Consider the following 17,731-nt stretch of genomic DNA (forward strand, 5'->3'; position numbering starts at 1 on the left):
AGGTACACAAGGGTGGAAGAGACGGATGTGTATTCATGAGTATGAGTCGGGAAAAGGAGGAGAAACAGAAGGAAGGGGGGGGGGGGGGAGAGAATGAAAACAACTTGTTATCTGGTCGTAAAAACACGATACCGCGCCACACGGTTCAGCCTGAAGCAGGACGGCCATTACTGTGAGAATTTCACCAGCATACGGATTTGTTCTCAAGAGCTAAGAGTCTATCGCTACGGGGACAAGTCGACATCAAAGGCATGACATTACACACTCAGACATTACAGGTAACACGGCGTGTCGGACATTTTTAACCCGACTCCATTCCAGGATCAGAGAAAAAGACTAACAGCCGTGATGCGAGGCCTCCGGCCGCCGTCGGGTAGTTCTGAGGACGGAGGTGTCAGATGTGAGCTTACCTTCCCGAACCAGCCATTCCCGATCTCTTTCAGGTAGAGAAGAGTGTGGCGGCCGAGATCTGTGGACTTGAGGAGTTGGACTGGAGGAAGAGAAAGAAGAGAGGAAAAAAGGTGTTTCAGTGATGAGTAATCCTTCTACAAAAGCAGTGGCAAAAATCGCATTACATTATATTTAAAGCAAACTGTATTTTTGCAAACCATGCAAGTGGATTTTTACAAATTTAAATGTACAGTTGTGTATTTATTCCACCGCTGCAGGCAGCCACTGGTTTCCATTAAATAAATATTAGGCTGTATGAACATTTATCAGCAGACTCTTGAAACTGGCTTGCGTTGTTTAATCCATCACAATGAATAAGTTCAAAGTTATATTATCATTATGATATTACGCCATGCAGATAAAATTACAGGATCATACAACAATGATGTGACACTAACAAAAATAATTACAATCAATTACACAACTCAAGAAAGTTTAAGAGTTTTGCTAATTGATTTTTATTCTGTATGGAAATATGGAAAAAAAAAAAACAATGGTTATCTGAGACAATACCAAAATAAATCTAAATACTACAACTTTATAGCATGCATTACACATGGTGAACTTGTTAGCAAGCAGTTGCTTATTTCCACATCCAGCAGTAACATTATGATTCATGTGGAGTCGTGTTTCTGTCCATCTGGTGAATGTAAGTCCAATATTCACTCTCTTTTAGTTCTGTTTTTGCTCTTTACCAACTCCTGAGGGAAATATCTGGCTCTTTATCTGCTAAATGCTCCACTATGTTCACCAGCTAGTCTCCAGCTAACTGTGTCTGTTTGCCGTTTGGCGCTGAGCAGGTAGTTTTTTCTCTGTAAACAGCTGCCTGCTGCGGCTTAAAACGACGCTATGAGACTATAAAGTTGTAGCTGGACAGATAAACAACGAGCTGAAACTCACTTTATTATAAAAAATATAGATTAAAGCTGCATTACACTGCCGTGGTCCTTTAAAATACTTCAACTTAAAAACAAAAGTTTCTTTGCTGTCTTAATAAAAATATACTAAACTAGCACTGAAGAACCTGTTCATGCTCATTAGTTTTTTCACTCAACTTGACAAAACAAGTCTGAGACATTACCATCAACAGGATCCGTTTCAACAGTCCTTACTGCTTTTTTTTTAATGTAAAGTCAGGAGCCGTTTGTGTACCGGAGAAAAGGCTGGAACACAGGCACTGAAGCAGACGCTAACTTTCGTCATCGTTAGCGTCGTTTTCATCAATATCAGACGAAACAACCATGACACAGGAGAACACGAATAAAAGAAATCTCATCTCTCCAAACTACCTCTCCTCTAACTACAATACACGATCCTGTAACAACTTAACCTCAGATATCCTTCATGTTCACAGTAATATTGGCAAAACTGGTTTCAGGTACAATGAATCTTTTAAACAGAATAAACTGCCCTCAAACTTCTTACTTTCCTCTTGGAGATTTTAAAGCTTTATTACCTGATGTTTTTTTTTATGATTCTTGCAACTGTTTTTTTATTTTTTTTAATTTTATCAATTCCTTGTTTATTGTGTAGTTATGAATGTTTCTCCTTCTCAGGTCACACAACACATTGCATGTATGATTTATAACCCACCTCTTAGAAAGCAGGCTTGAATTTATGCTAACATGCTAAAGTATTTCATTCACCCAATCACTTCAAGGCAATATAGTGAGTTATGAGATTTACTAGAAATTTAAAGTTGGTTGAACTTGTGTATTTTCCTCATTTCCAATATGGTGTTGGGACCAGTTATTTCATCAAATAATACATAAAAATGCCAAAATAAGACATATTATACCCTAATTCATATGGAGATGAACCACAGACTTCACTATTAGAAAATGAAAACAGAGCAATACAACCCTTTAGATATAACTGGTAACAGTAACATGAGAAAACGCACCACATCTAGGTTCTTAAGAGGCCCCTGTAGAATCCATCTTCCGTCCGATCGATTGCTATCAACCCTCTCTGAAATGAAATATCCGAACATGCCGGTGGACGTTGCCCATGATCCACCACAAGCACACAACACCGCTCTGAAGTCTTATACGTTCTATATCGAGTTGATTGTCTGACTGTCCTCCGACTCCCCGATGCATCGCTGTCAGCGTCCACCGACGACCCCGAGTCCTTCCCGCCTGCCGAACACGCCCGACCGTCCAGTCCCAGCTCAGTCCCGAATGAAACAGGACTGACAGCAACAATCTCCCCCCCCACCCCTCCCCTCTCTCGCCCTCCAACTCTCACCCCTCACTATCTATCTCTTTCTTTCTCTCTGTCTCCCATGATGACTCTTTGATTCTGGGCGTACAGGCAGACAAGACAGATCTTTGTGGTGCTGCGTCCCCCCCCCCCATCAACCCCCCCCCTCTCCATGCTGCCACACAGTCCAGTCACTGTGTGGAGGCCATATTGGACACCCCTGTTGCCTTCCCCAGACTGGTCATTCCTTACACCCACTCACGCTCTCTCCGGCGCAAAGCAGAATCACCGCCATTGTCCGGGCTGATCAGGGCAGCATGGCACCAGTTAGGACCAGTTAGCAGGCACACACACTGGGGCTATTATCCACCAGTTCCATGACATAGGAATGAACTGGGTTTTGGCGATAGCAGCGGCAAGCAATGGGTCCCACCTACACCATCATGTTCATATTCATAAAGCAGATGGAACAATGAGAAGAAGGCAATACGTGCAATGCAGTTCTTGAACTACAAGCTGCTCTTCATCACCTACAAAACTCCTCGTGGACTTGTAACGTCCTACATCACAGGATCACAGGGTGCAGGCTACCTAACCATCCCCAAGATTAACAAGCAGTCCATTGACGGCAGAGCTACCATACCAAGCTAGAAACCACTCGCCTACAGTTCAATAATTAAATTCTGATTGTAAAACCACCTTTTCCTTAGGACTGGACTTGAATTTTTATTTGATTTTTTTGTATTTTATTGTACTGTTTTCATGTGTTACAATCTATTTATCTGTGATGCGTACCACCTTCTTGTGATTTTACTCTTTAAAAGGTGATTTTCCGTAATATTTATACTGTTATGATGTCAAATGTTCATTGTTAAAGGTCCAAAACTTGAGGTAAACATGTAAAAATGCTCCCTGTAAGTCAAAAGTCAGGGCCTCAACCTGCTCTGAGTGCGCCGTTTGCAAAGTGACCTCCACTTCCTGCATGTGATGACATCAGATTGTTCACACACGCCCGTTAACGGTTGCTAAGGTTGTTTGCAAAGGTTATTCCATGTGCTGTTCACGTTGTCCACTCGCATATGTCGTATCGGATTCGGGTTCAAACATATACGAATGTATTTAAGAATGTGACATTTTGAATAAAGAAGGTTTATGTAGGAGGAAGCTTCCTGCAGCTGGCCAATCAGAACAGAGGGCGGGGCCTTAAAGAGACAGGAGCTAAAACGGCCTGTTTCAGACAGAGGCTGAACTGAGGGGCTGCATAAAGAGCCAGTAGAAGAAAAAATGAGGAGTTTCTAACTGGAAATTGTGCAAAGATATTCCAGTAGAGCCCCAGAATATAAATATAGAGCTGGAAATGTGCATGTTATGTCCTCTTTAAATAAACTTACTCGATCACTAACTTACTTACTTGAAAACTGTATAATAATATTTGTTATCTTTACCAAAGAGATTATGTATTTGGTCCTGTTTTTGTTTTTTGGGTTTTTTTTGTTGTTGTTTTTTTCGTCTGTTTGTATCTTAGCAGGAAAAACATTGATGGAAAGTTCATGGGTCAGGGAACAAGTGATAGGTTATTTGTATGGATCTTTGTATATTTGGATGGCCTTTTCACTATTTTTTTCATAATTATTACTTGTATCATGATTGTCTGTCACTGTGTATTTCTCTGTCATTAAAATAATACATTTGTAATAACTGCAGCCTTGCTAGAAGAATACGTTCACTCAGTGCTTTCTGTTTTCTTTATTTCCTTTGATTGTGTCCAACTGAAAATATCCCGACTACCCCGGTAAGTTCACGGATCTCTTCAGAGCCAATACACTAACTCTCTTTCCATTTAACAGCCCTGTCTGGGCTTCACTAAGCTGTTTGCTGCTGCTGCTGCTGAGCATCTCTCCCAAGAATGCGTCTAGCTTAATCGCTAGCCAGGAAGTCTTTAGCGAGATGCACAGCGGCTAAATCACTCAGAGCCAAATGGAATTCCCATTATCCTCTTCCAGTCCAGTGCATCCTGGTCTCTGCTGAGGTGCTGCCCTTCAACAATCATTCAAATTAATTTGTGACGTTTACCCGTTCTTATGTAACTCAATCATAAGTGGTTGGACTTAGAGGTCGATGTGTGAGAGTGATTTTGAGAGGCAGATTTTAAAACGTGTGATGGAAGGATGCATGGAATATGTGCTCATAACTGGGAAGAATCTACAATATTCTTGCACAGACATAAAAGTTGGACTTGTTTTTATGTGTGTAGCTTTTCATATGTCTCCTCTGAGAGGGTGTGAGCGCCATTAGCCGTGCAGCCTGCAGCACAAGAACAGCTGCATCAGGGCGGATCCTGGGGACCCGGACGGCGGACTGAGCCAAGCTCTTACAGTACTGGTGTCTCATCAGGAGCCCCACCTATCCACACAGTCCTCCAAAAGCCTCCAGAGCACGGCAGGATGACAGAGGAGATGGGAATATTGGCTGAAAGAAACCACATTTTCTCATAGCTGCTAAAGTACTTTAGCTCCACGTCAGCTCTCAGGGTGCTTTAGTATAGGCGACTACACTGTGTTGTGCTTAAAAATCAACCTCAAGACCTTTTTTTTTATTCGGTTTCTCAAAAAATATATTTTTATCTTGTTATTTTTTTCTTGCCTCTGTGCTGTTTTAGTGCTCTTCTCCTCTGTTATTCTATACTTTCCTTCATTCTGCTGTTGTATGTTTAGCTTTTTGCTTTTAATATTTCATCGCGCTGTAAAGCACTTTGAACTGTATTTCTGTAAAGTGCTGCCATACAAATAAACTTGCAAACTTCACCTCCATTTTCAGGAACTTCGAACACCCGGTTTAGAACTTCTAATAGGAGCCTAAAACCTGGAACTCTTCCCAAACACGTGACAACCGGAGGTAAAGTTTCAGTCAGATACAGGAAATACTATTATGGAACGACTTTTCTCAGCGGGTTAAATCTGCTCTAAAGTCCTTTAGAGCAGATTTTAAAAAGGCTTTAATTTGGGTTTTATAATCAGTTTTTCTGTTGTTTTCCTTGTACATTCATGTCTGTATATTATTTAGCTAATCAATAAGCCAAACAGCCTTTTTTTCTCTCTCTCTCTCTCCCTGCAGGTTGTTTTTATTTCTTGTTGCAGTATTTGTTTGATTTTGCAAATGAATAAACTCAATCTCAATTCAATTACCAGTAATTTTATAAACTTCTCCCCCAGATGTGTTTCTATTTTGTAGATTCTGGTTTCCAGAGAAGAGCAGATGAATGTTGAGGAATGTGAGGAAAGCCTCACGATAAGCTTCTTGGCTCTGCCTGCACATTCACGTCCTTGCACTTTAATTTGTTACTTTTTTTTTTTTTTTTTAAATCTGACTCGTTATATTTCATCTTCTACTTCAATATCGTGCTAATAAAGAAAGAAAGTGACTCGAACTGGAGAGTTTGCAAGGAAAAGACAACAAATAGCAGCTGAGAAAGATAATAATAAAACTGAGAAGGGTTAGAGAAACAGCACAGTAAGGTGGATCCCTGTCTGTCACTCCGTTTCTCATTAAAAAACTTAATTATACCTCTCCTGGTGATGTCACTGGGCGAGGCTATCCTGAGGGTGCAGTAATGAATCCCTGACCTCTGCTGCTGCTGTAATACCATGTGGTTTCTATTATTCGACGAAGACAAAAGCATCTGTTAAAGTCTCAGTTCGCCCAAATCGAAGAAAACAGTGAGAAAATAGTTTCTTTGGTGTTATTGAACGGTGCGGATACATTTCTAAACTGTCCGGGACAAAAAGTCTGGGACGTTGTTTCTTACGGAGTTGAGTTTTTCAAGTTTAAATTTATTGAGCATCACAAACAAAATTCATTCCACCTCTAATTGTATTGAGGTGTCTGTCATCTTCAAACCTCAGCAGATAGAAAATAAGTAGTTTTTTTGTGATTTGGGTGAGGTTTTCTTTTATGTCTTTTGCACCTTTATACACTTATACTTACATAAGTAAAAGTACAGAAGTACAGAAGTATTACCAGGTAAATTCACTTAAAGTATTAAAAGAAAAAGTACTAGTGCTGCAGTGACTTAAATATGTTTAATAAAGTAGATTATTAATAGTGAAGCATCAGTGTTAGAGCAGCATGTTACTGTTGTAGCTGCTGGAGGTGGAGCTAGTTTACACTACTTTATATACAGTTAGCTAGTTTAGTCCAGTGGTTCCCAACCTAGGGGTCGGGGCCCCTCCAAAGGGTCAGCAGATAAATCTGAGGGGTCGTGAGATGATTAATGGGAGAGGAAACTTTGCTTGTTTGTGAAATACTGGAGTTTTTACTGTTTTCTGGCGTTGAACGGTTACTTGACTGAAACCATATGAGACGTCTAGAAGGGGAAATGTTTCTCTGGTGAAACTGTTAAAAACTAATAAACATCTGAAACATGAGTTACAACTACACAGCGAAGAGCTCACAAGACAAACAGGTCAAGCCCTGGCGGTTTAATCTTTAACAATCGTATGTAAAATTTTAATCGGAGTAACTAAAGCTGTCACGTAATTGTAGAAAGTACAAAGTAGGATCAAATGGAAAGTGCTTTGTTTACATCCCACCTCTGCCAGCGTGGGGTCAGACTGGACGTAACAAACATTTACCTCTGAGCTTTCGATGCAGCCTGATCACTCGAGGTAAATGACATGATCCGTCAAGTGTCACCACACCGCAGTGTCATAAGTTTATCAGGCTGCATCAGCCCATTAACACACAACAACAAGCAGCCATTGTCACATAGAAGCAGATGGAGAGAGAGAGAGAGAGAGAGAGAGAGAGAGAAATAAAGGAGAATATTCTCACTGGGGTTTTGTGCTCTCACATGCCTCACATACCAACAAGCAGCAGTGTAGGCTGGCCGCCTGGACGTTATTATGCAACAGGCAGATGTTTGTGGGCGAGAGTGAAAGCTAAAGAGCACACAGTTCGCTCTGTAATGACCTGCAGTGAGGGATTGTGAGATAGGTGGAGGCCCAGCTGACCGAAGGCCAGCGTCTGGGCGGTGCTCACTCCGGGGACAAAGCTCTGACAAATTCCAGATACACGGCTCCGTTCTGCTCTGACATTACTCTCACATCCCCCCCCAAAAAAACGTTCTCAGCATGTGTAAGGCTCTGGCACTTTTACAAAGCTCTCGTAAGGTTTTGCGTCAGTTTTGCGGAGAAGGTTTTAAGACATAAATTACATAGATTACAAAGTACTGACACAACCTTCAAAAGTGATATCATGATTAGATATTCCTTGGTCACCCATTTTTTATGTTGGACATCATCTCATGTTTAATCTCTTTTGACAGCAGGAAAAAAAAAGAATAGATCTCTCTAAATGTAGCGCAGGGATTTGAAAGATTTACTGAGTGGCAAAACCGCAAATGGAAGTGGAAGGAGCACGTTTAACCTCTCAAATGCTCAGTTTTCACTTCAAATGTCCTCGTGTGCCTCTCTGAAACTCAAGACTGCACTTAAGGGCTGCAACTCGCAGATATGGAAATGTTTATTTGTCGATGTGTGAATCATTTTGTTAATGTTTCCCCAAAACAGCCTTTTTTTTTTTACTTGTGCTTGGCTGCATATGATGAGTTTGTAGAGATGGAGCCAAAGGTGGAACCGGCAGTTTAAAGGGGACACAACATGCTTTTTGTGATTTTCCGTTATTTTTATACTGTTACGACATCAGATATCTGGTTTGAACATGTACGGATGTATTGAATGAGTTGACATTCTGAGTAAAGAAGGAGGAAAAGAAGTGAAATCCTGCTACTGCTGTTTTTTTGACGTAGGAGGAAGCTTCCTGCATCTGGCCAATCAGAAGGGAGGCGGGGCCTTAAAGAGACAGGAGCTAAAACGGCCTGTTTCAGACAGAGGCTGAACTGAGGGGCTGCATAAAGGACCAGTAGAAGATAAATAAGGAGTTTTTAACTGTAAATCATGCAAAGATATTCCAGTAGAGCCATTAAGAAGTTAAACTGAACTGAACTGAGGAGGACTTCGACTCACCTGATCGGGCAGGTTGCTTGGCGACCGGCAGGGACACCTCGGTGAGCGGCAGGATGTAGACGTCCGGGCTTCCCTGGGAGGTTGGCGAGGCCAAGGTGGACATGTTTGCATGGTACTCCTCCCCGTCCACATTCTTGAATTCCTGAAACGCACAAATACACGAATACATGAAGACGTGAAAGATGAGGCAGATTTTACTGGACAATTCGACTGACAGCTGGTTGGAAACTAGTAAACAGCTTTGGTTTTATGGTCTGTGGAAACACCAGGGACAAGGATGGAAATAAGTCCAGGACTTTATCGTTCTATCCAGGGCTGCAGCTGATGATTACTTTCATCCTTGATTAATCTGTCGATTATTTTCTTGATCACAAGTCTTGTTTTGTCCGTAACCCAAAGATATTTAGTTTACTTTCACCACATTATCAAATAAACTCGAAAATATTCATACATGAGAAGCTTGAATCAGAAGTTTTGGACAGTTTTTCTTCAAAAACGACTCAAAACAATGCTGTGCTGTTGATCGACTGATCGATTGATCGTCGCGGCTCAAGTTCTACGACAAAGTCTGATATGTTGTATTTTAAAATATTATTAAGAGTGTTGTCAATAAACTTAAACAGCTTCTTCTTTTGCGAGGACAAGAAGGTGCAAAAATTGGAAAAACAATCCCCAAAAGCACGTCTAGATCCGTCTTTATTGTAGATCACATGACACGTACACACGTCTCCTCTGATACAATCAGTAATATTCGACTGCATCTACAGTCCATGAAGAAAGAGACAATGTTGTACAAAAACACAATCCAAAATTGATGATATGTTGGCTCGCCCACTGACGCAGAGCTAACATAAACTGAAGCAAGCTGTCCTGGCTCGGCTCAGTGTTTCTCTGAGCTGTTTGTGAGACTGTTTAGTGTAAACAAAGCCAGTCTGGTATCTTCAGAGATCATTAGCTCTGAGATTACATGTATCTTAACCCTGAAGTTTGCAATTAAGCTAGAGGATTTTCAACGCTGAGATGCTTTCTGGAAACACAGAGAGAGAGAGAGAACAGACGGGAGAGAAGAGTTTGAGCGAGTGACTCAACGTTCTTTAGAAATCTTTTCTATATATCAAAATGGAGCAAAACAATATTTGGATTTGATTCACTGCAGTTGTATAAGCTAACATCTGACTCAGCTTCTCAGGCCCCCCAAATGGCAGCGGAGTGATCGATAAGTCTTCATAACTCTTGAGTGGCTGAGAGAGAGAGAGAGAGATTAGTGTTTGCAGAAGAGATCTTGATAGCTTGAACACACTCGAGTCTGTTGCAACAGAGGTCTTCTAATAAACCGCAATGTTTTACCTCTAACTGATGAGACTGAGAACAAGCAGCAAAAAAAAAAAAAAAAAAAAAAAAAAGCTGCCGAAATGGAGAAAAATGATACAGAAAATTTCACAGAAACGTTTGCTTTATTTATGTGTTTGTATGTATTCATGGATGGAAACCATGTGCAGCTCAGTTATGGGATCAGTGACTTGATTTCGATGGATGAAGAGCAAAACCTCCTATCTGAAAAATGCACTTGTTGTTTTTTTTTGCAGAATGTTATTTGTTAAGGATACCCAACACATAATACACTAAATATTACTATATCATGTGTTAACAATACCGTAATAACCATACAAACATACAGTAAACAATACCACATATCCTTAATAAATAGCATTCTGCAAGAAATCAAGTTTTTTTTTAACCCTCCTGTTGTCGGGTCAATTTTGACTCGGGAGGACAATAAAACTATAAACTGTAATAAAACACCCAAAATGAAGAAATGAAAGTAGTGACTTTACTTTTACTTTTACTTGCAAAGTGTGTGGTATGGAACCATCTTTGTGATTTTCAGGCAATTAGATGAAAGAAATCCATATTTCTGATATTAAAAACATTTGAAAACGGGTCAAATTTGACCCGAAGACAACAGGAGGGTTAAACAAGTTTTCAGATCGGAGGTTTTTGCTCTTCGGCCATCGATATGTGGAAGAAAGCAGGTCGACGAGACAGATTTATTTATCTGAGATAAATAAACGATTGGCTCCCGGTCAAAAGATGTGTGCACACGTTATTCTGCAGCTTTGGGTTTGAGGAGCTCGTTATTTGTTTTGATGAATATGATCTCTATATTTGAGGCTGATTTCTGGTATTTTTTTACCACTTATGTTAATCTAGAAGAACAAAAGTAGTTACATTTTGTTTTCTACGGTCCTTTTTATTGGGAACAGCGTAATGTTTTGTTTAATAAGATAGAAACAAATATTGATTTTGTACATATGGATGAAAATTTGGGATTTTTTTTTGTTTGTTTCTTTTCTTTTTCCACCTGCTTCCATATTAGCTTCGTATATGTACGACTATGGGCGATGGGCCGGATGTTTAGCATGACACAGAAATAAACATAAAATTATTTTTTGTCAAATTATTATTTTTTCTATTAATGTTCTTTTCTTCTAAAACATTAGATGGAGCATCTTCTACAAACTGAGACATATTCTATAATTTTGCATAAAAAAAGAGATTTTGTAATAACATATAATAAAATGCATTTATTCATATATATTTATATATAAAGCTATATTTAAAATAATCACTCTATACTCAAAACAAGGGCTGTGAGATGTGAAGACCTAATAATAAAAGCAAAGATGCATCATTAATTCATCATTTTTCCATCCCCGTCGATAGACTAACACTAATTATTATCACAATATTCTAAAAGTTCTGAGAGAAATAAGCCACTGACAGTTACAGAACTGACTTTAGATCATTCTAGTTCTTGAAGATCTCCTTTGAAGCGAACTGCAGGCTCTCGTGGGTTTTTTCCATTTTTTATGAGTTCTCCATGTTAGCGTGTTACAGCACTTTAAAGCCTGCGCTGGATAAGCAGCGATGAGCCCCTGAAAGATTCCCTCTGTCTGCCGAACACACAGAGACACATCGCAGGATGAAGAGGAGGAGGACGAGGGAGGAGGGAGGGAGGAGAAGGAAGAGGGGAGGAGGGAGGGGAGTTGGCCGCATCCACAGACCGGATGTCAGAATGAAAGTCTCTTGGTTGGGAGCTGGAGAGCAGCAGGGTCTCAACACTGGAAAAATGTGACCTGCTGCAGCCCTCTGCAACACCCACTCAAACACACACACACACACACGCACACGCGCACACACACATAAACACCTCCATCTCTCGCTTCATCCTGTCCTCTAAGAATGTTTGCACGTACACACACACACACATGCACACACTTCAGTACGTTGCACACTCTCCCTCATCCGCAGATCCAAATCTTCACACGGCCCTGCGCGCCCTCCCATTCAACATGTGGTTTCACTCTCCGACACACACACACACGCTGTCACACACACACCAGCGTTCACATAGATCTCTCTTTCCATACATCCTGCAGTAAAGTGTATCAGAATTTAAGGCTGCAAATAATAAATGTTCAATCAATTAATCGCTCAGTGGAAAAGAAAATGTTGACAAATTGAAGAAATGCACAAAGTTATTCAATGAACAATGATATAAAACTGAAAAACTTCACATTTTAGAAGCTGGAACCAGAAAATCTTCAGTATTTTTGCTTAAAACCTAAAATTTTTATAGCTCCAGATAAAGCTGCAACTAACAATTATTTTTTTATTATTGATTCATCTTTCGATTTTTTTTCATGATGAATCATTTGGTCAATAAAACATCAGAAAATTGTGAAAAACAACGTCCTCAAGTGTCTTATTTTGTCCAACTAACAGTCCAAAACCCCCAAAATATTACATTTGCAATCATGCAAGACCAAGAAAAGCAACATATGTGGTATGTATATGTATATGTATATGGATATGAGAGCGTTCAACCTGCAAATGTTTGGCATATTATTTAAATAGCTGCTGCCGATTAATCGTTGCAGCTCCAGTTACAGCACTAATTCACTCGTGCTCAGCAGAAAAAAAAACATCAAAAATATATTCACACACTTTGCTTCTCTGTTAATGACTTTAACATGCAGTGATGGTGTTGCTAATCCAATGATTTCATGCACACGGTCCCATTTCCATCTTTATTATTATTTTTATATTATTTTACCAGGAAAACCTCACTGAGATTAAAAATCTCTCTTTCAAGAGTGTTCTGGCAGTAAGTTGGGCAGCAACTCCGATGAGTAATATTAAACAAATAACATAACAATATGTCTCAATATCAGAGTGAAACACTGCAGCTATAAATCATGAATAAAATCTCCGATAAGATCATAAAAATAACATCTAAAAGACAACTTAAGACTCCCAAAAACAACCCAATAGCTGCCGTAATAAGTTAAATAAAACAAACAAGACCAATATAAAACACTTAATCAATGCAACTAACACATGTAGAGTTTAAAACACCCCAAAACATCAGCAGCCAGTGACCCCGCAGCATCTCCCACTAGCTTACCTTCCCTCCACAGGTGAGGACGACATGTCAGACGCCCTGGACTCAGAAAACGCCTTCAAAACGTGTAAAAGCATCTTAATCAATGTCTTGCCATCACACACACACACACACACACACATACACATACATGCACTCAGTGGCCCCATTGCAGGGGCTCCCATCGGTGTGATGGGTGCAGGGCAGCAGGAGGCCGGCGGCGCCAGGAGGAGCGGCTGCAGAAAAAGGCTTCATCATTCTGCAGAGAGAGTCCAGAGAGGAGGAAGAGGAGGAAGAGGAGCTGACCACTGACTGTTTCCAGGGACTGCTGGGGATGGAGTGATGGAGAGAGAGAAAATGAGGTGGGGGGGTGAGGGGGGGGGGGGGGGGGGGGGGGGGGGGGGGGGGGGGGTGGGTAGGGGGGGGTGAACCCTATCTCACGGGTTCACAGGCGAAGGCTGAAACCTGTGGTCGTCTCATGAGGGAGAGGAGGAGAGGAGAGAGAAGCTGAGCCCCCACAAAAATGTGAGGGAGAAAAATACAAGTGGGAGGCGGGGAGGAAGAGGAGGTGGTGGTGGTGGTGGTGAGGAGGTGGTGGGATGGAGGGTGGAGGGGGGTTCACATACTATACTTGTGACATCATTTGCTCTCTTCCTCTCTCTTTCGCTCTCTCTCTCCCAAAAGCCAAAGAACATCTGCAGGGCAGTCCCCCCCCCTCCCCCCCCCCCCCCCCTTCCCCGACCGAACCGACAACACACACACATCCACACATACGCTGACCTCCGACGCCGACCTTTAACCTCATCATACGTGCCAAAAGCTGAACTTAAAGGACAGGTTCACAATTTTTTTTCCCCCGAGTGTGTCTTAAAGCAGCCGTCAGGTGTCCGTGTGAGCGGTGAAAGAGGTTTTTCCTCGCTGGCTGCTAAAAGATCCTTTAAATGTGTTTTCAATGGAAGTGATGGAGGCCAAAAACCCACAGTGTGTCCACACGGTCGTTTAAAAGTCGATGTGAAGTTTATATGAGGCTTCATCAGTCTGAGTTAGTCATATCAAGTGGCGGTGAGGTCTGTCGGAGGAAGTACCTCATCTTTCTGTCACTGTTTGTAAAACACAGAGAGCTTTTTCTCTCTCGTCTCCTCTTGAAGTTTTTTTTTTTTGTTTTTTTTCATTATTTTCCCTGAAATTCCCTCTTCCTGCTCTGGGAGAGGCTGTGTCTAATTCCAGATGGGGCCCTGAGGCCGGATGCACTGTGGGCTCATGGGTATGCCCTTCCTCACGCCCTCATGCCTCCCCAAGCCCCCTCCCCCCCCCCCCCCCCCCCCCCCCTTAACCTTCCACCCCCCCACCCTCCTTTCCCACTCCGGCCCAGGTCCGAGCTGGGTGGTCCAACCAGCCAAAGACACAAAGCAGACATGAGGATATCATACATGTACATACACTGAACTAATGTCGACAACAACTCAAGATGCAAACATATAAACACACAGGAAGAGAGAGAGAGAGAGAGAGAGAGAGAGAGAGAGAGAGAGAGAGAGAGAGAGAACAGGATGTTATGTAATACGGCTGCAGATATTCCTGTAATCAGAGCGGCTCTGAAGACACATTCAGAACGACGAAGAGGAAGTGGAAAAAAAAGGGAAGAGAAGCTGCGGGTGAAGAGAGAGAAGAAGATGAAGATGAAACCCTTCATTATTAAAACAATGGTACATGTCCCCGACTCTGTGAGAAAAGTCACCCGACAGGCTTAATCACGCGGCTCTCCGCACAGTTTTATATATCAATATTACATCTCACATCTTTGCCCCTATGTTGCACCCTTCAAGTGTAAGTTTATTTTAGAGAACGAGAGGCAGAGAAGTATTTTGTGGGTTTTCGGTGATCTGACTGGGGAATTTTCTAGCTCGCCTCTTTCTAGCTTAACCCTGAGGAGGCTGCAGGAGAGTTAATTTTCAGGCTGCTGATTAAAATTTCTACTGGGGGAAAACGGGAGCTATTTCATTTTACATAAGACGGCGAACAAGCGTATAAACTTACATCGAAAGCTTATTTGAAGGGGAACGATTACAGCCAGGAAAAGCTCTGTGCTGCTGTGTATAAAGACACAGTTGAAAAATGAGCTTTTAAAAGGTACTCTGTGCTTTTTGACTCTGAGTGGTGCTGAGGAGGGATGTTTTGTCGAGCCCTTGTGGGAAAAGGATGAACATAAACATGCACAAGCAGATGGTTGACACGTACATTTATTCAAGCTGCAGAGGACAGGAATGTAAATGTTTCTGGGTTTCACAAGATGTGACAGCTGTTGGTTTTTTTTTTTATACTGTAGTAAGTTAGTATACTGAGGTGGTAGAGAGCAGAAAAACAGCTAAAAGAGAGCTGAGATGAATGATAATGTTGCTGCTGGATGTGGAAATTAGCAACCAGAAACAGACAACTGACACACACACAAGACATTTCTGCTGTATAATCCCATCGTTCCTCTAATGTTCACACACACACACACACACACACACACTCACAGTATGCTCCTCACACTCTTGTCCTATTTTCTCCGACGCTGTGACCCATTTCATGGTGCCGCTGAGAAATCGGGTCTTGCAGCACTGACACAAGATGCTATTGAAAAGCTGCAGCCTCCATCGCCTTTGTCTTGTTTTTTCTGTTTACTTACCATCAACATTTTCTGAGTTTAAATGTCTGGAGACCTTGTGTCATGAATATAATGGACGTCTGATGAGAGGCTGCATGCAATGTTCTCTGTTTGGGGCCATTTGCAGTAACGCTGGCGGCGGGCAGAGAGAGAGTGAGAGAGAGAGAGAGTGTGCAAGACTCCATAAAAACTTGATATGATACAATGAGTGTGTGTGTGTGTGTGCACGAGGGTGCTGAGGTGTGTCACTTTTGTCCTCATATTTTATTCATGTGCAAGGATGGATGAGGAATGATGGGAGGGGAGTCTCACCTTGAAGCCGGTCTTGCCCTTCTTGCAGCAGAGGCAGGCCAGCATGAGGAAGACGAAGGTGAAGAGACCGGAGAAGGAGATGGCCACCACGGCCAGGGAGGACGACCAGGACAGCCCGCTCAGCGGCGCGCCATCTGCAGGACACAAGCGGGTGTTACAACGACAGATAGTTTCACCTAACGCGTATCAAAGCATGTGTGACATAAGAGAGCGATTAGATTACAACAATAAAAGCGTGAGTGTGATTTATTCTGCTGTAACTTACAGAATAGTTCATGACTTGACTGTTTTCTCAGGAGATCTTCCGTTCAGAGACACTGTTTGATTTACAGCTTGGCATCATGTTTTTGCTCTAAATGAAATGCTGTTATACACGTTATAGTCCTTTAGGATTTGAAGCACATCACACCTCTGCACAGAAAACCAGACTGAAACATGTAAATGTTCATTTATCACCTTCATCCAGCAACAGAAGCACCAAAGATGTTTTTTGAGGGGTTTTTTTTGCACTACTTGTCTTTTTCATTCACTGCGTGCAATGTGGAAGTGATTTGCAAATAAATAAGGGGATTTTTTTTAATATAATAAAGTTCCAGAGAGGTGGAAGATAAAACCTCAGTCTGATGTGTCAATATATACAATATATATATGTACAGTATATGCATATCATCGTGTACATTTATGATGATTTGAGGAGATTCTTTTCCTTTCAAAACTTGTGTTTATGTCAACTCGTTATGTTTATTTATTGACATTGTGCTCAATATTCCCATTATCAGTTGTTAACTGTTCACATGGGGAGATGATGCTGTTGTGCTGCTTTTCTCTAATTTTGTTATTTTCAAAATGACATAATTATTGAAGAAGAGTTTGTGTTTAAGTTTACAGTCGAGTCTGATATCTGAAGTCCGCATTTGGTGACATTTCAGATGTCAACTTCATTAAACATCTTGACATCTGGACAAATAAACAACCAGTCAACACCTTCAGACTGGTAACCTGTAGCAATAACGCCTTTTAAAGGAGCAAAAACATGCTCCGTGTGATTTTCTGTCATTTATATACTGTTATAATGTCAGATGATTAGGTTAAACATGCTCCCTGCAAGTCAAAAGTCACCTCTTCTTCCTCCTCGTGATGACATCAGATTGTTCACAAACGCCCACTAACGGCCATCTGTTTCCTTGACTTTAACTGTCGCTGAGGTTATTAGCGTCGTGTCCTCTCTCATGTTTCAGATCTGATTCGGCCTTAAAGAGACAGGAGCTAAAAACGGCTGAACTGAGGGGCTCCGTAAAGGACCAGTACAAAATAAATAAGGAGTAAATCATGCAAAGATATTCCAGTAAAGCCCAAGAATATAAATATAGACCTTGAGATGTGCATGACACGTCTCCTTTAAGGATTATTTCTCCAGTGTTTTGCCTTGTTTCAGTTGTAGAGACAGACAGGAAACATGGGAGAGAGGAAGGCAGGCTATGTGATGCCCACATTAAACACATTTTAACTGATGTAACCCAGGACTGAAAACATGAGTAATTAATTACACTAGACACTCTAAAGAGCATTTTGGCATCACATGCTGAGAAAGATGATAAATACTAAATGTGTCCTAAACGCATCGTTTTATCTGTTCGATTAATCTGC

The 17,731-nt window shown here is 41.4% G+C and overlaps 1 protein-coding gene across 3 annotated transcripts in view; it reads right to left on the minus strand.

The window, feature by feature from the left end:
- aatkb (apoptosis-associated tyrosine kinase b) overlaps window positions 1-17,731 on the minus strand; it is a 65,811-nt gene that overhangs the window by 15,658 nt on the left and 32,422 nt on the right. The window contains exons 2-4 of one of the 3 annotated variants that reach the window (XM_044337387.1): window positions 16,085-16,218; window positions 8,679-8,820; window positions 411-490 (exon numbers count right to left, since the gene is read on the minus strand). In XM_044337387.1, the coding sequence (XP_044193322.1) occupies window positions 411-490; window positions 8,679-8,820; window positions 16,085-16,218 (356 nt within the window). Of the gene's footprint in view, window positions 1-410; window positions 491-2,353; window positions 2,644-8,678; window positions 8,821-13,146; window positions 13,441-16,084; window positions 16,219-17,731 lie in introns of those variants that run through there. The other 2 variants (XM_044337389.1, XM_044337390.1) reach the window with 2 other exon arrangements.

The sequence above is a fragment of the Thunnus albacares genome, chromosome 20, assembly GCF_914725855.1.
Source record: "Thunnus albacares chromosome 20, fThuAlb1.1, whole genome shotgun sequence".
In the NCBI taxonomy this organism is placed as follows: domain Eukaryota; kingdom Metazoa; phylum Chordata; class Actinopteri; order Scombriformes; family Scombridae; genus Thunnus; species Thunnus albacares.